Here is a 26,147-nt window from a genome sequence, read left to right on the forward strand (position 1 = left end):
GAGTTTTAAGGCAGTTTAATTCAAGGCTGCAAAAACTACATCTATGACATAAACACGACATTCAAAAATAACTCAGCCTTTAAAATGTCCCCAATACCAACAAATCAATAAAGTAGTCAAGATGACAGCCACTGTCAAGGACAGATAAACATTCTCAAAAGTGATCCAACATGACACCACTATAGCAGGTGCTATGCAGAGCCCTCCCTATGCAGTTAACACAGACTGACGGATGCTATTTGCTGGCCGCCAGTCTCGCATGTTTTTACTTCACATAAATGTATTACACTGTCCTAGGAGAGCAAATGCACGTTACATGAGAGAAAAATAGGACTCATTATCTCGTACCACAAACAGGGGTTACAGAAAACACAAGGCTGGACAAGGCCACACTGAGATAGGTTAGTGACTTTTCTGGCAGGCCCCTCACAGGCACAGAGATGAGGCCTAAAAATATGCTGGGGTGAGTTCCGTCCTTCCTTCTGTGGTTACCACCTGGATTAGGCTTCCTGAGCTCGGTCGGTTTTTCCCTGTGATCCAGTCATGGAAGGTTCTGGAACAGAAAAGAAAAGTTTTTTGTATATTCTCAAAGCAAAAATCTGGGCACATGGTGACCTTCACAGTGACGGCTTGTGGGGTGGGGGGAAGGGGTGGCACAGCAGCGACTGTTTAAAAGCCACTAAGGGCTGAGTGCCATGGCTCACTCCATGATTCCAGCACTTTGGGAGGCCGAGGCGGGCAGATCGCTTGAGGTCAGGAGTTTGAGACCAGCCTTGCCAATATGATGAAACCCCATCTCTACTAAAAATACAAAAATTGGCCATGGTAGCACGTGCCTGTAATCCTAGCTACTCAAGAGGCTGAGGAAGTAGAATCACTTGAACCCGGGAAGCAGAGGTTGCAGTAAGCCAAGGTCGCACCATTGCACTCCAGCCTGGGCATCACAATGAGACTCCGTCTCACAAAAAATAATAAATAAATAAATAAAAGCCACTAAAGGTCAGGCATTATGGCTCACCCCTATGATCCCAGTACTTTGGGATGCCAAGGCGGGCGGATCACTTGAGCCCAGGTGTTTGAGGCCAGCCTGGACACAATGGCAAGACTCCATCTCCAAAAAATAATAAAAAATAAATAAAAGCCACTAGGCATGATGGACACATACCCAGGCCCCCAGTGAGTTCAGTGGTGTACTCGTTCTAATCTCTGAGTGGCAGGATTTGGCGTAAGTTTAACTTTCATTTTGGTATGTTTCTACATTGTTGGAATTCTTTTGTGATTTTTAAAAGATTTTAATTTGGCCAGGGGTGGTGGCTCACACCTGTAATCTCAGCAATTTGGGAGGCTGAGGCAGGTGGATCACTTGAGCCCAGGAGTTTGAGACCAGCCTGGGCAACTGGGTGAAACCCTACCTCTAAAAAAACACAAAAAATAGCTGGGCATGGCACATGCCTGTAGTCCCAGCTACTCAGGAGGCTGTGGTGGGATGACTGCTTGAGCCCCGGAGATCAAGGCTAGGGTAAGCTGTGATCGTGACACTGCACTCCAGCCTGGGTGACAGAGTGAGACCCTGTCTCAAAAAATTAAAAAAAAAAATTGTTTTTAAAGATTTTAATTAGTTCATTCAAAGAGAGAGACATATGCACAATACTTTGCTATATTACCTTCTCATAAATTTATGAGAGAAACAGACGGAATTCACTTATTTGGCATTTTTTTAATCAAACATTTATAGAGTACCCACAGCTGTGCCAAACCATGGAAAAAGAGATAGGAAAAAAACAGACTATTACAATAAAATGTTAAATACAGTAACAGGGCCTTTCACAAATCTGAGGAGAGGAGCAACTGACCCCACTTGCGGCAGTCAAAAAGACCCTCTAAGAAGACGGGAATGAAAAAGGGCAAAAGAAATTCACAAGAAACAAGAAGTAGATGATAATTCTTTAACACAAAACATTTACATTTGAGTACATCATCCATTTTGACAATTCACCAGCTGAGACTTCAGACCTTCATTAACTGGAAAGCGCTTAGCAGTTCCTTCCTGGCAGACTCCCAGTACCGATCTGTAACCTTCTGGGCCAGCGCTGATGTGTAAAGGTCCAGTCATTCAGGCCCCCACTCTGGGGTTTGAACGAGCTCATTTGAGCACATGGGCTTAAAAAACAAAGCGTTGCTAAAATTCTCTAAAGTACTGTCATGTCATGGCCTCATCTCTGGGGACAGGGCAGGTCTCGGTGAGGGAAGGCTCTGAAAGAGACCAGTGCCGTTTGGATGTGTAGGGTTTTGTGTGTTGGTTACACATGTTTTTTTGTTTGTTTTTTTATACTTTAAGTTCTAGGCTACATGTGCACAGCGTGCAGGTTTGCTACACAGGTATACATGTGCCATGTTGGTTTGCTGCAATGCATGTTTTAAATGGTCTTACTTCTCCTTCACCCTCATCTGCAGCGTGGATAGGTGAGCGAGAACGCCATTCTAACCAGGGATAGTAGAGGAAGGATGTGCTCGCAGACTTTATGCCAAAGCAAAACTTTATGCCAAAGCAAACTTTATGCCAACTTTTCTGAGAGTTTTCAAATACCACAAATGGGTGGATGTGATCTCTAGAACAAAAGGGGGCCTGTGACAGCCCGTCCTCTGTGGGTCTGTAGCTCAGCACGAGTTCAGACACAAGATCCCAGATGTTCCATCAAGAGTCTAGGTCTTAGATGAATATCTCAAGTGTGGTTGGGAGTGTTGGCCTTTAAAAAGAAATTCAAACACAAACACAATTCAAAGCTTGATTTCCTCTACAACTTCAATTTTTTTTCCTGCAAATCAAGCATTAAGCATGATTCCTGGCATAGATAGAAATAACTGTCAGCACACCAGTTAAGACCATAGGCTCTGCAGCCACACCACTTATGTCAGATCCTGGCTGTGCTGTGTGAGCTTAGGCGAGTGACTTAGCCCCTGCCATCCCTCCAAGTCTCTAAGCCTCAAACAAAAATGACAGCTCCTCCCTCAGAGTTTGCTATGAGCATTAAATAAGAGTTATGAAGTGCTTAGAATGGTGACTGGGACATAAAAAGTGTTCTGTAAGTATACGTTTCAAACATAAAACGCAAGTCCCAAATTTCTCCCGATTTAATTTAAATGAGATTGTGACATCAGGCCAGAAGCACACTGCTAACTTCACAAACATCTCTTATAAACAGTCGTCAAAGCAGTTTACACAGAGGCACTGCTGGGTCAGGCTGTCACCTTGACCCTCTCGGCACCCCTGCTCCACGTGGGCAGGGATCCCATCTTTGTCCTCACTGTGACCCCGGAGCCGAGGGCAGCACCTGGCCCATAGTGGGTGCTCGATGAACACATGCTTACTAACTAGAGAGGCTTGGGGAACTGACACCTAAACAAACACAAAGGAGGAATTCAGCTCTCTGTCCCATGAGCGTTCAAATGCCACCCATATTCACAAACGGGCAAAAAGGATTTCGGAAATTAAAGGGCACTTTCTGTGGGTCTGTGGCTTGACACAGATTCAGACATGTGCCCCCAGGCCATCTACCTGGTGTCCCCCTCCCCCATGGAGTCTCCTCATCACAGCAGTAACGACGCAAACTGCAGCTGGGGATCACTGAGCACTTGCTATGGCCAGACACTGTGTCGAGTGCTTGGCGCACACTATCACATTTAATCCTCCTAACAAGCATGATGGACTTCACGATACAGGTGGGGAAACTGAGGCCTCGGCAGGTCAATAATGTGCTCAGCATGGCCGGAGGTGAGGGAGGGAGCCAGGATTCATGTTGGCACTACCCATTCCACCACTCTGCTGCCTGTCTCCAAGTCCAGCTACCCTGAGATTCCGTCTGATGTGCAATGCATCCTCAGAGTCCCAGAGACCTCCCAAGACCACCCGGATTGACGATCTCAGGGAACACAGACTTGTCCTCTGGACCAGAGCAGGCAGAGAATAGGGGCTGGAAGCTGCTCAGTCATGGACATGACTATAATACTCACTCAACTAGGAATTCTAAGGGTGTCCAGGAGCTGAAGTCAGCCTCAGGCATTGATTTCCTGTTCATCGGGGTATCCAGGGTAACCCTGCAATGGACACAGATAAACATGTCATTCATGTCGCTCCTTCCTAACAACAGGTGCCCAGTCCCCCTTGGCCAGGAAAACGCAAACATACAGCATGACAACCTAGAGCCTCTGGCACTGAGGGTGCTATTTACATGGAAAGATCAGACAGAGAGATAAGCAGAGAGAGAGCAGGAAGCTGTCCCCGCTAGCAAAGGCCAGATCTGAGCATAATTCAATAAGGTGTGCCGTGGCTCACCACTTAGGCAAATAAGAACAAAACAGAAGGAGCCACATTTTGCCATTTTTAAAAACAGTCTTCACTGAATTAAACTGCTTTGTTGCTGTGTCTTTATTCACTCCCTAACATGCAGCACATTCATTTCTAAGGATTTAAGATAGTAATATGCCTTTAAATATGAGAATACTGAAATACTAAAATTTTAAATATGTGGCTATTTTCCACAAAACCTTAAGATTTTTGGCAGAAGAATACAGAATTCAGATATGCATGAATCTCCCAAGAACATTCAGGCCTCGGGAATCATTCGAATCATTCAAAACAGCTGTGGGAATCATGTCACAGAATCACAGAGCCTCACAACTAAAAGGGAACCAGAAAGTCAATCGGTGCACTCCCTACAGTCTCAGCATCCCTTTATAGGACCACAGGCAAGAGGCAAGCCTGCTGGCGCTGGAAGCCTTCCAGCGAGAAGGAGTAGCCTCCCTCCAAAGCAGCTGCCTCTGCCTGGGACGGCTGATGGGGGACTGTCCCCCGATGACCAACAGAAACACCTCCAACAGTTTCCCATATTCTCTCTCTCTCACACACACACACACCCCATATAATGACTTGAAAGACAGAACTACGTATAAAAAAGTAAAATGTGCAGTCTAATTTCAAAGGAAGAAATGATGAAGGGAGAAAAGAAAGGGAGAGGAAAAAAAGAAGCAAAAAAGACAGACCCATCCAACCAGCCAATCAAACATTCTGGACAGCCCAGGAGAACCCAAAACTTGAAATATTGCTATGGTCTGAATGTATCCCCCTCAAACTCACATACAAAACGCAATCTGCAATGTAATAGTATTAAGAGGTGAGGTCTGCAGGAGACAACTGGGGGCCTTTAGGAGGGGATTAGCATACTTATAAAGGAAGCTAGAGGGAGCCCATTTGCCCCTTCCACCATGTGAGCACATATAGAAGGCGCCATCTATGAGGAATGAGCCCTCACCAGGCACCAAATCTGCTGGTGCCTTCATCTTGGACTTCCCAGCCTCCAGAACTGTGAGCAATACATTTCTGCTGTTTATAAATCACCCAGTCTAAGGTACTTTGTTAGAGCAATTCAAACAGATTAAGATAGTAAGTATCTTAAGAGACTTTGGTGTGTTTCAGAGCCAGAGGTGAGAGCACACACAGCCTGTGGAAAGCTACAGTCAGACAAACGGTCACCCGCAGCAGTGGGGCAGAGGTGGGCAGCAGCCAGGGAACCCCAAGCACTTACGGGAGCACAGCGATGGCGGCTGCCCCGGGCGGCATGCCGCTGTTCTTCCCAGCCAGGCTCTGGCAGAGCTGGTGAACAGCACCCTTGGCCATGCCGTACCCGATCATACCTGGGAAATGGTGAGAAGATGGCTCAGTGACCACTGGCAGCCAGGGGGACAGCAAGGACATGCAATCTTCTCTTGAGATCTCTATTCCCTGAAAACTTTATAAATAGCTGCGTCTGGCCTCCTCCTTCAGGCCGGACGCCCTCACCAACCCCCACCAAAAAATGGCAGAGAGCCATGAGAAATAGGGGATGGGAACAGGTGGGTTGGGAGTTATGGCCTCTGGCCAGTTTCCAAGAATACAGGCTTTACACAGGCCACCGGTGCATCCAAGGTGCGGCATTCCAGGGCCCAGAAGAGGCCAGGAAGAAAAGATAAATGAATATTTATGGAGAGAAAAGTGGAGGAGACATGACATTTCAGGTGTACCTACTATTCATCTAACACTTAACATTTATTACAAAAGCCAGAAGGTTGATCTTATTTTTATTCTTAGGAAGCCAAGACTCAAGACAGGTTGAGTACATGCCAGGCTCACACACAGACTTGTGCCAAAGCTGATGGAGAGGTTAAAGCCCAGGCAAGAAATGGGTTCTGAACCTTTTGATCACTAAATGCTTGTGAGCACCTGGCACACAGTGGTACTCAATGGGACAGCAAAATCAAGCAGTCATTTGGAGTACAGGCCTTAAAGTTAAATTACACACATTCAAATCCCAGTTCCTCCACTTACCACTAAAGAAATTCTGGGAAAGTTCCCAAAACCTCTCTAATCCTCAGTTGCTGCATCTGTAAAATGGGTTTGAGGTGTTTTCTAACACAATCAATTCTCTAAGTCTCCAGACACCAACTGGGTGTCTGACAATTCAATTAGAACTCCCGGCTAGGTGCAGTGCCTCATGCCTTTAATCCCGGCACTTTGGGAGGCTGAGGCAGGAGAATTCCTTGAGCCCAAGAGTTCCAAGACCAGCCTGGGCAACATAGTGAGACCCCATCTCTACAAAAATTAGCCATGCCTGCTGGTACATGCCTGTGGTCCCGGCTACTCGGGAGGCTGAGGTGGGAGGTTCACTTGAGCCTGGGGGAGGTCAAGGCTGCGATTAGCTATGATCACATCACCGTACTCCCGTCTGATTTAAGGGCTCAGTCTCATAAGACCTACCCTACTTCAGATGCCAGTCACAAGTCCTGGGCCACTTAGACTTCTGACCGACAGGCTAAATCAGGGGTTTGCACAACCTCCTCTTCAGGTGCAATAATTTGCTAGAATGGCTTGAAGAACTCAGGCAAACCCTTTTTTTTTTATAGTTACTGATTTATTATAAAGGATACACTCAGGAACAGCCAGGTGGGATGACACAGAGGCAGGGTAGGAGAGGGGATGGGCGTGGAACTTCCACACCTGCTCCAGCCACGCCATCCTCCCAGCGCAGACGCCTATCACATCTGGAAGTTTTTATAGAGCTTAATCTCCAGCCTACTTCCTTCCAGGAGGTCAGTAGGTGGAGCTGAAAGTTCTAACCTCCTAATTGCTTGGTCATTCTAAGAAGTAGCTCCATCCTGAGACTGTCTAGGGGCCCCAATCTACTAATCACCTTATCAGTATAAACTCAGGTGTGATCCAGAGGGGCTCACAACAACACACAGGAATAGAGTAGTTAATTGTGAGCATACCCTTAGCACAGGACAGGCACTCAATGAAGGTTTCCCATCAAATCAATAGAAGTAATGTGCCCTGGAACCCAACCACCTGGCTTCGTGTCTAGGCTCTGCTGCTTGCTAGTGACTGACACTGGGAGAGGCTACTAAACCTTGGAATCCTCTGTTTCCCATTCCGTGAAATGGGAATGACAATCCCAAATGCTAAGGATAATACAACAATCAAATAAAATACCATGTACAAATGTAGCAGACAGGGAGGGTCTCCAGGGACTATAGGAGTTTCATCAGCTTGAACAATTAGCCTGTTTCACAGCCTCCTGCCCTTCAGCCTGGTTTTTCCCACAACTTGCATGGAATGCAGTCACCAGGTCAGGTGAAACCAGCAACTTATAGAGATGATCCCAAGTGGACTTTCCTCATTACCGTGCTACAGTCTGCACCCGGGAGGAGCTATAGCTACATCACCAGAACATGTGACTATGTGCTGGCGTGATGACTCACTGCATCTGTGCCACTGGGACCCCTCCTCCATATGCAATGACACACCCTCTCCACTCTCCATCACCCCGTGAAACCCTCCTGGGAGAGACGCTGCTTTGGAGAATACTTCCAGCATCCTCCTTAATTATGTCAAGTAACAAAACTCCACTGATTGTTTTTTTTTCCAGGTTAACAAATCCCCTTTGTACAGTACCAAGCACAGAGGAACACTCAATCCTGGCCATTATTGTCATTCATGACTCTCAGCAGGTCACTGGCAACTCCTTTTCCTCGGACAGCAATAGGAATTGCAAAAAGGGTCATCAACTTGGAATTCAAAGAGTGCAGCCCTAACTCCTGCCTTTCCAGCCACCAAAAAAAAAAAATCACAGGTTCTGTGGGCCTGCTTTTCCATCTGTAAATGGGAGTGGTATCTCAGATCACAATTTATTCCCAAGGCCGTGCTGAGGATGGGAGGAGACCGCATCCAAAAAGGGACTTGGAAACCATGGAGGCCATGCACAGAACCCGACCGACCAGGGCGGAGGGAGCCCAGCCTGGTGTAGGAGGGGCTTTGCTCAGCACCTTGCCAGGGAGATGTTCTCCCAGTGACTGCGACAGGGAGGGGGTGATGCTTCTCCCACTCTCCCAGCTCATCATTATTCATATTATAATACATGATTCCTCTCCAGATCAAGCAGTCATCTGCGGCCCATCCGGGGCATTTCCTTCCTTATCAGCGATGGAAGGACAGTGGCATGACTGGGATGGTGACAACTCTGGCCTTAACACCATCAAACCGACCTGCCATCACTCTGCTGCCTGTAAAGCCAGAGCCTGGAAAGGGGCTGCCAGGGTCTGCCTGCTCCCGGGCATCAAAACCCACTTACCCCACCCCATGTCATGGAGCCTCTTCTATGTGGGAATCCCTAGGCTCAGTGTTAGAAAGATGAAGAAGCACAAGGCAGCTCCCTGGCTCCCAGGAATGGCACAGCACACCAGAAAGAACCCAGAATCTGGACTTCAAGGCCAGGGCTTGGAACCCAGGTGATTCCGCACCACTGTGACTTCGGCGAGCAGCTCTTTCAGCCTCTGGTTCTTCCCTGCTAAATGGGATCCAATGCCCAGGTCATAGGCTTTCCTGAAAGCGACGTGAAACGTGACACGCCTCATAAACTCGAAAGGGCTCTTTCATTCCCAGAAGAAAGTAAGTTCCACAGAGGCAGGGATTTTTGTTCACCAATGTATCCCAAACCAAAAGGTGACATTCAATAAATACTTTATTTGGCCAGGTGAGGTAGTTCAGGCTTGTAATTCCAGCAGTTTAGGAGGCTGAGACAAGTGGATCTCTTGAGCCCAGGAGTTTGAGACCAACCTGGGCAACATGGTGAAACCCTGTATTCACAAAAAATACAAAAATTAGCCAGGTGATGGCGCGCGCCTGTAGTCTCAGCAACCCGGTAGGCGGAGGTGGAAGGATGGCTGGAGCCCAGGAGGTTGAGGCTGCAGTGAGCCAAGATCACGCCACTGCACTCCAGCCTGGGTGACAGAGCCAGACCACGTCTCCAAAAAAACAAGTAAAATAAATAAATAAATAAATAAATAAATAAATAAATAAATATTCATTGCTTTCAGAAAAGAGCAATAGGTGGGTTTCTCAAAGGAGGATAATGGGGCTTAATCAAATGGTGGGCACTCAAAAACTGTGGGAATGAGAAAACAAACTGGGGCCAGGTGCGGTGGCTCACGCCTGTAATCCCAGCACTTTGGGAGGCCAAGGCAGGTGGATCACCTGAGGTCGGGAGTTCGAGACCAGCCTGACCAACATGGGGAAACTCCATCTCTACTAAAAATACAAAATTAGCTGGGGGTGGTGATGCATGCCTGTAATCCCAGCTGCTCCAGAGGCTGAGGCAGCAGAATTGCTTGAACCCAGGAGTCAGAGGTTGCGGTGAGCCAAGATTGCGCCATTGCACTCCAGCCTGGGCTACAAGGGCAAAACTGTCTCAAAAAAAAAAAAAAAAAAAAGAACAAACTGGTAGCTCTGTTCATTAAAACTATGGCAGGTGATTCTCAGTAACTCATGAGTTTCTCAATATTCCAGACAAACTAACTTTTAAATTATTTAATCTATGATGAAGTGAAAAGAATAAGGCACAGAAAAGCCTCTACTGAGTCATCAAATTATGGTGCTTTTCTTTCTTTTTTTTTTTGAGACAAGCTTACTCTGTTGCCCAGGCTGGAGTGCAATGGTGCAATCTCAGCTCACTGCATCCTTGACTTCCAGGGCTCCAGCAATCCTCCCACCTCAGCCTCTTTTTTTGTTTGTTTGTTTGGAGACAGAGTCTCACTCTGTCACCCAGGCTGGAGTGCAGTGGTGCAATCTCAGCTCACTGCAACCACCGCCTCCCAGGTTCAAGCGATTCTCCTGCCTCAGCCTCCTGAGTAGCTGGGATTACAGGTGCCTGCTACGATGCCTGGTTATTTTTGTATTTTTTAGTAGAGATGGGGTTTCACCATGTTGGCCAGGCTGGTCTCGAACTCAGGTGAACCACCCGCTGTGGCCTCCCAAAGTGCTGGGATGACAGGCATGAGCCATTGCGCCCTGCCAAATTATGGTGCTTTTTAAAAAGTATGTGAATGTGACATGCGCGCACAGTAGAATGGGCGCAGAATGCTTCCCGAAGGACACCCGAGAAGCCATCACTGTAGTTGGGCCTGGGAGGGAGTGCCATAGAGATCAGGGGTGTGAGTAGGAGAGAGTCTTCCTATTCACTGTGTTTCTTTTAGTGCCATGTGAATTCTTACTACATGATTGGTTAGTTTTCCAGTTTAAAAACTGGTTAAATTATTTAAATAAAAACTAATACAGTGCCTTCTTGTCTTTTCCCATAAGCTCTATTTGTCAAAGCAAGTCCTTTTCCAAGACCCTATTTGAATCAGCTCCTTCAACAAAACCTTTTCACAGGTGGACTCACCCCCCCAGGAGCACTCTGCTTAGACCGTAATGTAGCCCAGTCTCACACTCACACCACCAGCACCCCTGCTGCCAGAGGAGGCTCTCAATATAATTATATTATCTCAATATAACTATATAATTATCTCTATATAATTATATTATCAGTAATTGCTATAATTACTGACTATAATTATATATTAATTACTGATCAATGTATTACTCAGACCAATCTGCTACTAACTAGCCAGGTTGTCTTAGACAAGGCACCTAAAATCACTGAACATTTTTTCCTCCATAATCAAGGGAAAATAATAGGACCTACCTCTAGTGATGAAATAAGATCAAGCTTAGCCCAACAAGCCAAGCACCCAGAAGACAGATGCCTAAAAATATTTCTTTTTCACCAAGTCTATTGAGGTATAACTGAAACACAATAAACTTAAAGAAGTTTAGGGTGTACCATTTGAGCAAATTGTGACATTGTGTATACCTGCTACCTATTGGTCTCCCTTTCCTCCACTATTCGATGGATATTTGCTGACAGAAGCAAGGGACGTCTTTTATTAAGGTAGGTTTCCCTCTGCGCCGCAGGCATGTGGCAGGAATGGGGTCTCTTTCCTCTTTATGTTCCCTCACTGTGCCCAACTGTAGCTGCTCACTAAATACTGCTATCACAGCAACAAGAAGGAATGATGAGTCACTGTAAACCTCTCCACCTTCTGAAAACCACTATTTCTTCTAGAGGTCATCAGGCTCCCTAAAATCCTCGGCACACACACTGTTTAAAATGTAATCGCTGTGGAGGCATCACAAGTCCAGCGGGAGGTGGGGGGATGACAGCCCAGCCAAGGGATCAATCACAAAACTGCTTCAACAACAACCTCAAATTGCAAAAGAGGGTCAAGGTCTCAAAGAGCTATTGGGAAGCACAAGAAGAATATTTCACCATCCTTAGCTTCTCTGTTTAATCAGGGGGCATAACAAACTCTTCAGTGACTAAAATAAACCAGGGCATAAGTGCTCATTAACCCAGCCCTGGTCCTCAAAATCCCAGAGCTCTCTCTTCACTCCATTCAAACAACACAACACAAGAGCAGGGACTCGGACGAAGGAAAGAAACAAGCAAATAGCAAACGTAATGGCTTAATTCTACAGAATGACCTTTCCTTGGGCACACAAAAGGGGTTATTTGCAAGATATGAAAAAAAAGGCATTTCACTAAGAAGGTCAACACTTCCAAATTATTAAATGATCAATGTTGTCCCCCAAAACTGATTTCCAATCACAGCACAGATCCTGTAATGGTAAACAAAAGTGAACACCATTTTAATACAGTTTGTCCTACAGAAGACAGTCTAGAAATATAATCTTGGAAAGAGGAGGGTGAGGTTTTCTCAGTATCCTTCCAAGTGAAAAACTTCTCATGTGCAAACAAATCTTCTTGAGTTTGAGGGACTACTAAGCCTGATTCATCATTTACTTCCAAACTGTAGATCTATTTCCCCAGATTTTTCTGAGGTCTGCAGCATACTTAAAAGATATCATGACTCCAATTATTAATAGCTAACAAAATCTAACTTAAGAGGTTAAAGATGAACAAATTCATTAACATCTGAGGCAGAACAGCTGGGCAGAAATAAGCCTAGAGTAAATAATAATAATGGCTCACACTTACTATTGACTCTCTGTAATACTTTTCTCATCCATTTAGATCCACTGAGACATTTACAAGGTACAACCACCATATATATAAAGGAGACACTATTTAACCTTATTTTACAGATGACAAAACGCAGACTCAGAAAGGCGAAGTAACTTGCCAAATGTGTCACAGAGCCTTAACAGAAGACCAACATGCACAGTTCCAGAGCCTACAGTCTTAACCACTACCCAAAATGTAATCAAAGGATACTTGCAAACCAAAGGAAAGTAGGAGACTCTTCTGTCATTTAGAAAAATCAGTCTTTTGGTCCTAGGGTTTTGTTTTTTAAAATGTCAAGCTAAGACTCATTTCTCTGTTTACTTTCTACTGCCTCTGTTCCATGTCATCTTAAATAAAAATCAGATCTCAACCAACCAGACAGCTAACATTTACACAGCATCAATGATTGCTATAGCCATTGACTTGTAACATCACATGCTCTAAGAAATGGAAGAAGAAAATGAGAGGCAAGGTATTGCTAGTAGTCACGGCCTCACAGTTCAGTGAGTTGTATTAAAATTGAGAAGGGGCCTGGTGTAGTGGCTTGTGCCAGTAGTCTCAGTGCTCTCGGAGGCCAAGGCAGGAGCATCACTTGAAGCCAGGAATTTGAGACCAGCCTGGGCATCATAGCGAGACCCTGTTTCTACCAAAAATACAAAAATTAGCCAGGCATGGCAGTGTGTGTCTGCAGTCCCAGCTATTCAAGACGCTGAGGCAAAGGACTGCTTGAGCCCAGGGTTCCAAGCTGTAGTGAGCTAGGATCGTACCACTACATTCCAGCCTGGGTGAGAGACCCTGTCCCTAAAAAAATAAATAATTGAGAAGGGTCCCAAGGTCTCTACCACTCAATAGAGAGTCAAAAAAAGCTCCCGCTTTTTTTTTTTCCTTTTTTTTTTTTGAGACGGAGTCTCGCTCTGTCGCCCAGGCTGGAGTGCAGTGGCGTGATCTCAGCTCACTGCAAGCTCCACCTCCTGGGTTCATGCCTGCTTCAGCCTCCCGAGTAGCTGGGACTACAGGCGCCCACCGCCATACCTGGCTAATTTTTTGTATTTTTAGTAGAGACAGGGTTTCATCATGTTAGCCAGGATGGTCTTGATCTCCTGACCTCATGATCCACCCGCCTTGGCCTCCCAAAGTTCTGGGATTACAGGTGTGAGCCACCGCGCCCAGCCAAAAGCTCTCATTTTTTTAAAAGAAGAGCTCAACTTAGGTAGTTGAGGTAGACACTTCCTGCCTCCCTATGCTGCCCCTTTCTACCCCTGCTTAAATTCCTTTAGCCCTATCCCACAGGGAGTGTTATGGGCTGAAATGGATTCCCCCCAACATTCATCTATTGAAATCCTAATTCCCAGTACCTCAGAATGTGACTGTATTCGAAGATCTTTAAAGAGGCAACGAAGTTAAAATGAGCCCATTAAGGTGGGCCCTAGTCCAATATGCCTGGTGTCCTTAGAAGAGGAGGAAACAAGGACACAGACACACAGAGGGAAGACCACGTGCAGACAAAAGGAGAAGGCAGCCATCTATAAGAAAAGAGGATGCAGAAGGAGCCAGTCCTGCAGATACCTTGATCTCCAGACTTTTAGCCTCCTGAGTTACGAGAAAATAAATCTCTGTTGTTTAAGCCACCCAGTCTGTGGCTACCTAAACAAACTAATACAGGTCATAAAAAATGCAAAAGAAATGACATAATGGAAAAAACACACAGTTGGTAGATGATTAGGGTTTTGGTTCAAGTAAGTCTGCAACTTACTTACTGCACAAACCCAGACAAGTTACTTAACTCTCCAAGTTTTAGTTTCCTAACCTGTAAACTGAAAAAGATAATATTGATGAGATTAAAGTGAGAATATATGTGAAATGAAAAGAGTGAATATAAGACCTACCATTTATTTTGAATAACAGTAAGACTTACCATTTACGGGTGCCTACCATGTGCACTTTCTACATAGCTACACCTCTACAGTTTTACAGCACTCTTCAAGTTAGATGTCATTGTCACTATTTTACAATTAAGGAAACTACAGTAGACATCTGGTCAGAGACCAAAGAACTGGTTCAGGGTCACACATCTAGGGTAAAGAATCCACCCCCAACCCTCTCATTCTCTTTTTTTTTTCTAATGTAGAGACACAGTCTCACTATGTTGCCCAGGCTGGTCTTGAACTCCTGGGCTCAAGCAATCCTCCTGCTTCGGCCTCCCAAAAGTGCTGGGATTACAGGTGTGAGCCACTGTGCTGGCCAAATGAACCTCTCCCATTCTAAAACTTATGCTATTTCCAGCTGCTAAGCTGCTTCCCTGGAACACATGGATCCAATGTGATAATAATAATCCATGTTTATTAATTAATTAATATCCACTAAACCATTCATTCCAGTGTAGATCACAGATAAATAAACTAAATGGGGGTTGCCAGATCAGTGTTCCTTACCACCACCATAAACCTAAGGACAGGCAAACAAAAGATCAGAACTCTTCTCCCTAAAATGATTCAGGCCCAAAAGAAGACAAAATCCATCCATCTGTGAAGCAGCTTAGAGAGTAAAGGCTTTAACAGTCCTCATCCCATGAAAGTGCCCAGCAGCCCCAGCAAGCAAGGTAAGCACCCCCACTTCACAGATGGGGAAATAAAGGCTTACCAGGAGTCCCATCCAGGGCAGCCTTTGCACCAGCCAAGGTCAGGAGGCCTCCTTCCTTGAGATGCTTGGTAGCCAGATGGCTGGAGATGGTCGATGTCCATATGCTCTGCTTCCACATCAGGTCACAGTTCTTAAAGAGAGCTGAGTGAAAAAAACATGTGGGCTCAGCATTCCCAGGAAAGAAACCAAAAGGTGAGCTCAACTCACACAGCCCCACACTCAGGGAAGCCCTCCCTCCTGGTCCCCGGGTCCCTGTCTACAGCAAGGTCTAACACAAACAGCACAGGGCTCAGTGGTCAGAGACACAGGTTCAAATCCAGGCCATGGGATCACCCGAGGTTCAGCTTCCTTACCTATACGCTGGTAAAACGTTGCCAATAAATTTTAGCAAATAAACCTAGAGTTTACTGATTTGCTGGACTGGCTTTAATTCAAAGATTGTTTTATTTTATGAATGGTATCAGATTTGTAATAAGAACCTATATGTCTACGTCAGGTTTTCTCTGTGATAAAAATCCAAGGGCCTATTACTGTACAGCTATAAGGAGCGCTTTTACTGAGCTACATATTTTATGTCTGAAAGTTTAATGTTAACTTTAAAGACTCTTTAAAAGAAAGCTAAAATAACAGCCATTTTACACTTGTTTTAACTCCCCGGCCTCGCCAGAGACATAAGGAAGAACAAATGGTAACATATGTCACACCACCAACTGGGCAACTCGAAGGGCATGTGGTACCTGGTGATCAAAAAAGGATGTCCTCCTGATATAGGAGGGGTTGGTAGGTGATAAACAAGAAATTGCATTTCCCCACTAAAAAAGACTAGGAAAAAAACCTGATGGATCCACATTTATCATTTCTTGCTCCCAAAACATACAAAAAGGTTATCAAGCTGTTTTGCTAACCTGATCACCTCACAAAGCACCACTCTCACATTGACATGTGGGTCACATAATGTCAATGTCTTTTTAAATGGCTTTGGCTAATAATGTAGAAGGGATGACAGAATTAGAAAACTACCATTTTCCAACCCCTGAATAAGTGCTTCAGGCAAAGATTATCAACGAATGCCTAAAACCACTGGGTGAAAAGTATAATACTTGGGAAACAGGACATTCACACACAATACCACAGTACCACACATCCCACAGATGACTGACTTACCACAAATAGAAAAAAAGTACCTTTATAATGGAAGTCTGGCAGTTGCCATCTCAACCAAGCATCAAATTTGGCATCCCTAAGGGTAGGGCAAGCTGCCATGCTGAGCTTCCCAGGTGATGTCATATGAGGTACACACCATCACTCAGGAAGAATTCGCACCTCAAGAATGTTTATGCTAAATCTAACTGAGTCTCTAGACCCAAATTCCAGTTCACGGGGAATACCAAGGATAGAGGAACAAGTCAAACAACACCTTAAAGAAAAGTTCAGACAAGTTCAGAATGTGAGACATGCTATATGAAAACTCCCAAGGACTTGACAAAAAGTCTTATCACAGGGGATTTTTTAAAAAATTCTAGATTTTCTAGATTAAGAGACTAAAAACAACATAACGCAGTACATAAACCTTGAGTGGAATATGTTTAGGGAAAAAGAACTATAACAGACATGGAATAAACTGGGGAAATTTGAATATGGGCTCAATATCATTAATCTTAGATAATCACCGTTAATTTTCTTAGGTACAATGGTACCATAATAATGTAGGACGGGCTTATTCTTTGGAGAAACATGCTGAAATACAGTGAGGTGTAAACTTACTTTCAAACAGTTAACAAAAAAAAAATGCACAAAGTACACAGGCACAAGAAAACAAGCTCAACTCAAGTACAGCAAATGTTAACAGTTACTGAATCTAGATGGAGCATATAAGGGTGTTCACTGAACTGTTCTTTCAACTTTTCTGGTATGCTTAGAAATGTCCATAATGAAAAGTTGAAAAATGGGCCAGGCGCAGTGGCTCACGCCTGTAACCCCAGCACTTTGGGAGGCTGAAGGGGGTGGATCACCTGAGGTCAGGAGTTCAAGACCAGCCTGGCCAACATGGTGAAACCCCGTCTCTACTAAAAATACAAAAAATTAGCTGCGCTTGGTGGTGGGCACCTGTAATCTCAGCTATTCGGGAAGCTGAGGCAGGAGAATCGCTTGAACCTGGGAGGCGGAGGTTGCATTGAGCCGAGATTGCACCATTGCACTCCAGCCTGGTGACAGAGCAAGACTCTGTCTTAAGAAAAAGGGGAGGGGAGAAGAGGGGAGGGGAGGGAAGGGAAGGGAAGGGAAGGGAAAAGAAAAGATGAAAAAAGGAATCAGCTTTAGTAAAATCTCAAGTTTGACTTCTTCTGACTTTCTAAATGATCTCTGCACTTCCTACACATCCTCCAATGCCTGAATAGCAGCACATGGCCTGGGGCACAGGCCATGCTGATTTCATTCTGCCTCTACTTTAAACTCAAACTTAATGCCCCCGTCCCCTCACATCCTCCAGGGGAAGTTTCTTCTTTATCCGTAAAATGGATTAAGTGCATTAATCACTCTCTCCCCGAGCAACTCTAAAGATTCTGGGATATATACAAAAAACAGCTGGCCTGTCACCTAGTGCAAACCCAATCCTTGTCAGCTGGACAAAGAGCAGAGCAGAACAAATGAGTGACTCAGGAAAGGACTCACACTTGGATTTGGCATTGCCCCCGGCCCATCCTCCAGCAACGCAAAGAATTGCATCCACCTTCTCTTCACCCAAGAGCTTTCCAACCTCAGCAGTCACCTTCAACACAAGAACAAAAACATGTATCAACTGTAAGGTAAGCCAACACAGGCTAGCATCTTTACAGATACTCAGTTTCTTTTTCTCTTCTTTTTAAGCCAGTTTACAGTACCTGGCAATTAACACTTTGAGAATTAGAGGGAAGACTAAGCTCTGATGAGCATTTTAGACATCAAAGCCCAAGTACACTTCAGTGTGATTTTTAAAAAACAATCTAGAGTCTCTCTGTGTACATTCTGAAAGGTAAAGACATGAGCATCCCTTGAAATGAAACAATTAATAAATAAAAGTAGGGAAAGGTTAAAAAAAAAAAAAAAAAAGCACCTACAGCTTCACTGCCTGCCCATAGTTAACATCCTGGTGTATTTCTTTCCAGACTTTCTTCACAAATCACAGAATTATAATCCAAAAAGAAAATCAACCTTATTTTCCCTACCCCCATCCAAAAATCCCTTTAACCGCAACTCTGAAAAAAATGCCAACAAAAAATTGTAAGAAAAATCATGAGCAAGAAAAAATACAGTCAATAGCAATATGTTGGTAATATTAAGTACATGGGGGTTCACTTTAATGATCTCTCTACTTCTGTTTGTTTGAGATTTTAAAGCATTGAAAATATATGCATGCCCTCTTGTTATAATTTATTAAAAGAACAGTCCGTCAGGACAGGCAATTCTGGCCATCCACCATGACTCTTCCACATTTCTCTGGAATGGCTGAGACGACACATCCCAATTGCTTCATTAAGATCAATCTTCTTAAGATTTTTTTTTTTTGAAATGGAGTTTTGCTTGTCTCCCAGGCTGGAGTGTGATGGCGCAATCTCGGCTCACTGCAACCTCCACCTCTCCGGTTCAAGCGATTCTCCTGCCTCAGCTTCCTGAGTAGCTGGGATTACAGGCACCTGCCACCATGCCCGGCTAATTTTTTTGTATTTTTAGTAGAGATGGGGTTTCGCCATGTTGGCCAGGCTTGTCTCGAACTCCTGACCTCAGGTGATTCGCCTGCCTCGGCCTCTCAAAGTGCTGGGATGACAGGATTGAGCTACCACACCTAGCCCAATCTTCGTAAGATTTAAATCAGGCTTGGCACAGTGGCTCATGCCTGTAGTCCCAGCACTTTGGGAGGCAGAGGCAGAAGGATCACTTGAGCCCAGGAGTTCAAGACCAGCCCGGGCAACAAAACAAGACCTCATCTCTACATTTAGTTTTTTTTAAAAAAGACTTAAATCAACACCCTGTGTCTCTCCCAGCAGGAACATTTCAGTTGATTACCTCTTTCCCCAGTTTCATGACAAAACTGAATGTTATGCTGTTTGTTCAGAAATTCTTAAGGTTGGGGGTATGGTGGAAAAGATAATTGCCTCCCTTTGGTGGAGTAGTAGAAGAGGGAAGAGATTTTCAAAGCTAAGTTTATAAGCACAAACGCATCTCTCAATCTCTGTCTTAGAGATGCACTCTACTGTCAAGCCTTGGGTGGAGACAACCTCCACATTCAATCTACAGGGACATTAGAAACCTATAATTAATCAGAGCAGAAGAGACACTGAAGAGACACCAATTACAGAGACCCACACCTGGCAGGGCTGCTGCTCTCCAAGCCCAGACACTGCCCTTCCATTTAGTTTTGGCTTTTATTACTTTATTTTTTGTTTGTTTTTCAGAGAAGGCTGGGCTCTGTCACCCAGACTGGAGTGCAGTGGCATGATCTCGGCTCACTGCAACCTCTGCCTCCCAGCCTCAAATCACCCTCCCACCTCAGGCTCCCGAGTAGCTGGGACTACAGTTGCATGCCACCACATTCAGCTAATTTTTGTATTTTTTTGTAGAGATGGGGTTTCGCCATGTTGCACAGGCTGGTCTCAAACTCCTGGGCTCAAGTGATCCTCCTGCCTCAGCCTCCCAAAGTGCTAGGATTACAGGTGTGAGCCGCTGCACCCAGCCATTTTGGCCTTTATTACTTTATTCACATGGAACTATTTTGCTTTAAGGCAGCTTAGCATAGCAGTTAAGAGGACAGCCGTCAGACCCCCACTGCCCATGTCCAAATACTGGCTATGCAACCTTTTTTCTGTTTGACCTTGGACAAATACCATGGCCTTTCTGTGCTTCAGTTACCCCCATTTAAAAGGAGGATAAAATTAGAAGCTTTGTTTTGGGATGTAATGAAGACTACATGTGTTAATGAAAATAAAGCACTGAGAATGGTGCCTGGCAACTAACAATGATGCCATGTCAACTTTCACTATTAAATTCACTAAGGCCAATCTATATGACTTAGGTATGGGAACACTGAGACCACACTAAGAAAAATAAGAACAACAAAAATGAAGTGCTAAAATAAGTCATCTGGCTTTTACATTCCAATCTATGTCAAACTGACACTTTAGAAAGAGCAAATGAGTAGCAGAGTTGTGCTCACAGTTTTATGTTCAAAATGTGTAGATTTATACATGTATATTTTGGAGAGACAGACTAGAAGGAAATATAAATAAATGATTAACTATATGTTAGAACTATAAATGATTTCCCTTTTCTTTTTGCTTATTTGTATTTTCTATATCATACATGCATCACTTCTAAAATTTTAAAAATTTGTTATAAAAAACAGATAAGGATCATAAAACATCAGTATTGAGATTACTAGGGAGAGTGTAACTAAATGAAAAGCAGACCCACGTACAGACCAAGCGGCACCTGAACTTATTAAAGTTCGTATCTGGAGACCTATGATCCTGACTCCACCACTGAGTAGCTTGTTGGCCTTGTCACTTAGTCGCTGCAAACTTGTCTTCACAACTGTAAAATGGCCTGCCTGCCTGCCACACTGAGTGGTTGGGAAAATATGGCGCTTCACACAGTGATGTGAAGTTATCCTTGGGAATGTGGGCTGCAGCACTAAAAACCATTAAACACAGAGTCAGCTGGGCACAGTGGCTACTCGGGAAGTCCCAGCTATTTGGGAGAATGAAGCAGAAGGATCCTTTGAGCCCAGGAGTTCCAGTCCAGCCTGGGCAACACAGTGAGAACCTGACTCAAAAGTCATCCAGGCAGCTCACCAGAAGAGCTTCTCAAGAAAGTTAAGCACTGCTTAAGAGCATCTAAGATTTTTTTTTTTTTTTTTTTTTGAGACAGAGTCTCACTCTGTCACCCAGGATGGAGTGCAGTGGCACAATCTTGGCTCACTGCAACCTCTGCCTCCCGGGTTCAAGTGATTCTCCTGCCTCAGCCTCCCGAATAGCTGGGACTACAGGCGTGCACCACCATGCCCAGCTAATTTTTGTATTTTTAGTAGAGACGGGGTTTCACCATGTTGGCCAGGATGGTCTTGATCTCCTGACCTCGTGATCTGCCCATCTCAGCCTTCCAAAGTGCTAGGATTACAGGTGTGAGCCACTGAACCCAGCCTAGAGCATCTAAGATATTTATACCAGGATATCCATCAAACTGTTAATAGTGCGTCCTTCTGGGAAATGATACTATGATGGGGAGAAAAGGGACAGTTTAACAGTTTATTTCTATATTTACATAGTTTTGTTGGACTTTTGTTTTATAATATGCATATCATTTTATAATTTAAAATAACCTGTTTTGTTAGTGTTCTTGCTGTGAACTGGGTAATTCCACTTTTTAGAATGTATCCTAAATAATCAGATATGTGGGCCAGGTGCAGTGGCTCACGCCTATAATCCCATTACTTTGGGAGGCCGAGGTGGGTGGGTAACTTGAGGTCAGAAGTTCGAGACCAGCCTGGCCAACATGGCAAAACCCTGTCTCCACTAAAAATACAAAAAAGTTAGCTGGGCATTGGGGTGCATGCCTGTAATCCCAGCTACTCAGGAGACTGAGGCACAAGAATTGTTTGAATCCGGGAGGCAGAGGTTGCAGTGAGCTGAGATTGTGCCACTGCACTCCAGTGTCAACAATAGAGCAAGACTCTCTTAAAACAAGAAACAATAATAATCAGATATGTAGACAAAGATGTTCATCACAACATTCTTGACAATAGTAAAACAAAAATCCTGCAAAAAACTCAAATGTACAATAAACAGAAACTAAGTAAATTGTGGCCATTCCATAAAATGGAATATCAGGCATCTACAAAGAGGTTTTTTCAGTAATCTGGAGAATTATTTAAGTATAAAAAAAAAAAAACAAAGCTGACCGTAAACTATAAAATACAAAATTACCTAAACTTTTAAAAGGAGTAACATACAATATGCATAGAAAAAGACAAGAAAATAGGCCAAAACATTAACAATGAACTAACTCAAAATGATTATATAATTTATCTTTTTATCATTTTTCACTTTTTCCAAATTTTCCTCAATGAACACAAATGGCTTTCCTAGTTAGAGAAATAACAGCTTTAAAAAAAAGGAAGAACAGGCCAGGCATGGTGGCTCATGCCTGTAATCCCAGCACTTTGGGAGGCCAAGGCGGGCGGATCACAAGGTCAGGAGTTCAAGATCAGCCTGGCCAACATGGTGAAACCCCGTCTCTACTAAAAATACAAAAAATTAGCCGGGGGTGGTGGCAGGCGCCTGTAATCCCAGCTACTCAGGAGTCTGAGGCAGGAGAATTGCTTCGACCCGGGAGGCAAAGGTTGCAGTGAACAGAGATCATGCCACTGCACTCCAGCCTGGGTGACAGAGCAAGACTCCGTCTCGGGGAAAAAACGAAATAAAAGGAAGAACATACAGCCAAAGAAGAACATATAGCCAGTGGTCACCTCTCCCCAGGGTTCCCCTCACAACGTTTGGGGGCCTTTTTGAAATTACCTGGTCAGCCTGCTCAGTGAACGAATCTGTCATAACAACAACAACACTAGCACTGGCCTCTTCATTCTCCACCACATCAATGCTGGCAACCCACTGGAAGGAGAAAACAGCTTTGGTTAAGAGGCGGTGAGTTGTTATTCCAGGAAAGAGTCACACATAGAAATGAGAGGAGTTGGCCAGGTGTAGTGGTTCACGTCTGTAATGCCAGCACTTTGGGAGCCGATGTGGGAGGATCTCTTGAGGCCAAGAGTTTGAGACCAGCCTGGGCAACATAGCAAGACCCAGTTTACAAAAAATTTTAAAATTAGCCAGGTGTGGTGGCACATGCCTGTAGTCCCAGCTACCCAGGAGGTTGAGGCTGGAGGATCACTTGAGCCCTGGAGTTGAAGAGTGCAGTGAGTTATGATCACACCACTGTACTCCAAGCTGGGCGACAGAAGGAGGCCTTATCTCCATTTAAAAAAAAAAGAAAAAGGAGGAGAGTGGAGACAGGCAAGAGGCTTAAATGAAAACTCACCAGAGAAAGGAACTAGCAACTGACCTCTCACACATGTTCCAGGGGCACCTGTCTTTGGCCAGCCTACTCTATATTGGGCTCCATCCCAGCCCCTCCTACCTCCAAACACTCCCCTCCTCCTCCACATTCACCTCTAAACACAAACCCTGCACTTCTAGAGACATCAAGGGCCAGCAAATTTTCTGTAAAGGGCCAGATCATAATTACCTTAGGCTTTGCTGGCCATATGGTATCTGTTGTTACTCAAATCTGCAATTATAACAGAACACAGCAATAAATAGAGGAAAAAAATAAATGCAGCTGTGTTCCAATAAACCTTCAGAGCTGAAATGTGAATTTCATATAATTTTCACATGTAACAAAATATCATTCTTCATTTGATTTTATTTTCAACCACCTGAAAATGTAAAATCATTCTTAACTCTTGGGCTGTACAAAAACAGGTGGCAGACCAGATTCAGCCCATAGAGGATCCCTGCCCTATGGCAGAGAGGGATGGGTTTTAGGATTGGAAATCAGACAGATCAGGTTGGAATCCCAGCTCTGCCAGAGTGGCTTTCTCACTCCGATGCTGGGCAGAGGTTCCCAACAAAAGAGGTTGTTTGTTAATGATTAACAGGGTCAGTGTAAGAATTAAATGAAATGGAAGATGCTAAAGCTCCTGGCACAGGTGATGCTCAGTCCTTACTCAGGGTCTCTTGGTCTGAAGTCCCCAGAGATAATTATCTCTACCTTAAGCTGTAAACACAGCATCTATTAATTAACTTGTTATCCCATGGGGGATACTGAAACAATGGAAAATCTCCATTATCCTAGCCCTCCCTAAGATGGCAGGAAGAAGTTCGGAGGGGAAAGACCAAGAGCCAGAGGTAAATCAGCTCTCCAGATTCTGCCAAGACCAAAGTGCCACCACCAGGAGAACGCACAGCCTTCACCCTCTAACACATGACACTAAGAAGATCTACTGTCTTAAAGATACTGGGAGCATTAAAAGTCTATGGGAACTCTGGTACTGGGAGCACAGTGCCTGGCCCTTGGCAGAAGTGCTGCCTCTGTCACCACCATGCATCTCTGAAGACCTGGGAAAGCACCCTCCTCAGTGACCCCAGGGATTGAGCAGATGGGTGGCAGGAAGTGAGCGGTGTGATTGAATTCTTCAGAAGCATATTCCTGTACCAGATTCTGAGCAAGAAGAAAACCTTGGTAAATGTACACTATTTGGGTGATGGTTACACTAAAAGCCCAGACTTCACCACTACACAACATATGCATGTAACTAAACTGTACTTTTGCCCCCTTCATCTATAAAAATTAAATAGTTTTTTTTTTTTTTTTTTTTTAAGAAAATCCTGAGATCCTTTTTCTGGTCCCAGGGGTACTCTTGCCCAGGCTGCCGCGCTGCTGCTGCTAACTAAGCTCCCAGAACGCTGCCCCTGGCAGGGTCTCCATCGGGAAAGTGCTGAGGCCTGCTGAGCGGCTGAGGTCAAGGGTCTTTGGCCATGGATCAGCTCTGCTCCGACTTGCCGCCTCCTGGAAATTGACACCTGACTATGCAAAGTAGTTGAAATAGTCTTTGCAGAGCAAAGAAGCCGTCAGCGTTTTTCCGTGCTGAGCCTTCAAACTGTCAGATCCAATGGGGCTAAAAGAACAGGGGTGGGTAGTAATAGTAACATTAATAGCCAGCATTTAAACAGTTTTTACCAGGCGTCAGGTAATTTATGTGCAACGACACCAATTATCTCATCTAATCCTCACAACTCTCACTGTCAGAATCTCCATTGTACAAATGGGGAAACCGAGGTCCTACGGCGTTAAGTAATCAATACGCGGTCTCACGACTAGTAACCGAGACTGGGCTGTCTCGTTCCAGAGCCTTCCTTCTACGCTCTCTCTCCGTCCTCTCACCCCCGCTCCCGTTCCTCCCCTTTGGAATTCTCTCCCGAGTCACGCCGGGCTTTTTGGGTCTGGCGGAGGCCCACGGAGCACCCCCTTGCAGTGCAAAGGCCCAGCGCCCTGGGACTGGCGTGCGCACACACTCGGAAGCAGGAATAGACGCGTAGACCAGTGCGCGCACGTGCAAGCAACACGGGTCGGGGGTGCATAGGGGCCCCCACCTTCCTTTAGACTGCCCCCAGTCGGGCTCCACACGAAAGCCCCCGGCCACCCCCGCGAAGACCCAGCAGCCCCCCGCCCGCAGCATTACCCAGTTGCGGGCCCGAAAAGCCTGCACGCATCGAGAACCCAGCGCGCCCCTGCCGCCGTACACCAGCACCCTGCGCGCCTCGCCTGCAGCCGCCGCCGCCATCCTGCTCCTGCCGGCTCGGCTCCCGCAGCTCCGAATGCCTCGAGCCAGAGCGCCGCGCCGCGCCCCGCCCCGGCCGGCCAACCCCGCCAAGAGGGAACGCGCGGCGGCCGCGCCCCGCTCCGCGCCCGCTGCTGCCGCCTAGCGCACTGCAAGCTCGGGACGCCCGGACAGCCGGAGCGACTGTAACCTCGGCCAGGCCTTACCCCGGGTACGGGGACATCAGCGATGCCCCGCCTCCCACCTGCAGGCAAGTGCTGGGCCCCGGGGTGTGCAGCGAGCGGCGCTACGGGCGAGGATAGTGGAGAGCGGGTGTTTTACGAGCATTAATTTGTGAAGTGTAAGCATGTAAAATATAGTATAGTACAATTTTCGACCACTGTTTTGGCAATTTTTTATTTTTAATTGTGCATCAAAATAGAGATTTAAATATCCCCACCTGCCAAAAAAACGGAAGAGGTCGCTACGCTCAAGGAGCTGAAAGTCCACTGCGGAGACGAGACAAACCACACTAGGTCTTATTTCTTCTACCTAACCGTAAATTTATACCCATTAATCCAGATGGCCCTTTTACCACATGCCACCCATCGCCAGACACAGATCCTGGCATTTTCTCCCTTGTATATTAGTTATTTCTGCCCATGGCCTGTATCTTTAACACAGAGCTTCTCATCTACAGCACTACTGACATTTTGGGCCAGATAATTATT

At 45.2% G+C, this 26,147-nt stretch overlaps 1 protein-coding gene across 2 annotated transcripts; it reads right to left on the reverse strand.

Moving 5' to 3' along the window:
- QDPR (quinoid dihydropteridine reductase) lies at positions 1–25,536 on the reverse strand. Of its 2 annotated transcripts, XM_009239825.4 has the most exons (7): positions 25,339–25,534; positions 22,619–22,711; positions 17,742–17,838; positions 15,072–15,212; positions 5,583–5,691; positions 4,012–4,095; positions 1–553 (listed from the first exon to the last, which is right to left on the reverse strand). In XM_009239825.4, the coding sequence occupies exons 1-7, from the start codon at positions 25,438–25,440 to the stop codon at positions 448–450; spliced, it is 732 nt and encodes a 243-aa protein (XP_009238100.2). In that variant the 5' UTR covers positions 25,441–25,534; the 3' UTR covers positions 1–447. The 2 variants fall into 2 exon arrangements, with proteins under 2 accessions (XP_009238100.2, XP_063579407.1); XM_063723337.1 differs by lacking the exon at positions 22,619–22,711 and having other exon boundaries at positions 25,339–25,536.
- Positions 25,537–26,147: the final 611 nt, after the last annotated feature.

The sequence above is a fragment of the Pongo abelii genome, chromosome 3, assembly GCF_028885655.2.
Source record: "Pongo abelii isolate AG06213 chromosome 3, NHGRI_mPonAbe1-v2.0_pri, whole genome shotgun sequence".
In the NCBI taxonomy this organism is placed as follows: Eukaryota; Metazoa; Chordata; class Mammalia; order Primates; family Hominidae; genus Pongo; species Pongo abelii.

Excerpts from the sequence above, each read along its gene's own strand:
- QDPR (XM_009239825.4), bottom strand. The coding sequence starts at position 25,440 with ATGGCGGCGGCGGCTGCAGGCGAGGCGCGCAGGGTGCTGGTGTACGGC. Across the intron at positions 22,712-25,338 it reads CTTTTCGGGCCCGCAACTGG|TGGGTTGCCAGCATTGATGT; the intron begins GTAATGCTGCGG and ends TTCTCCTTCCAG. Across the intron at positions 554-4,011 it reads CCCTTAGAATTCCTAGTTGA|AACCTTCCATGACTGGATCA; the intron begins GTGAGTATTATA and ends TTTCTGTTCCAG.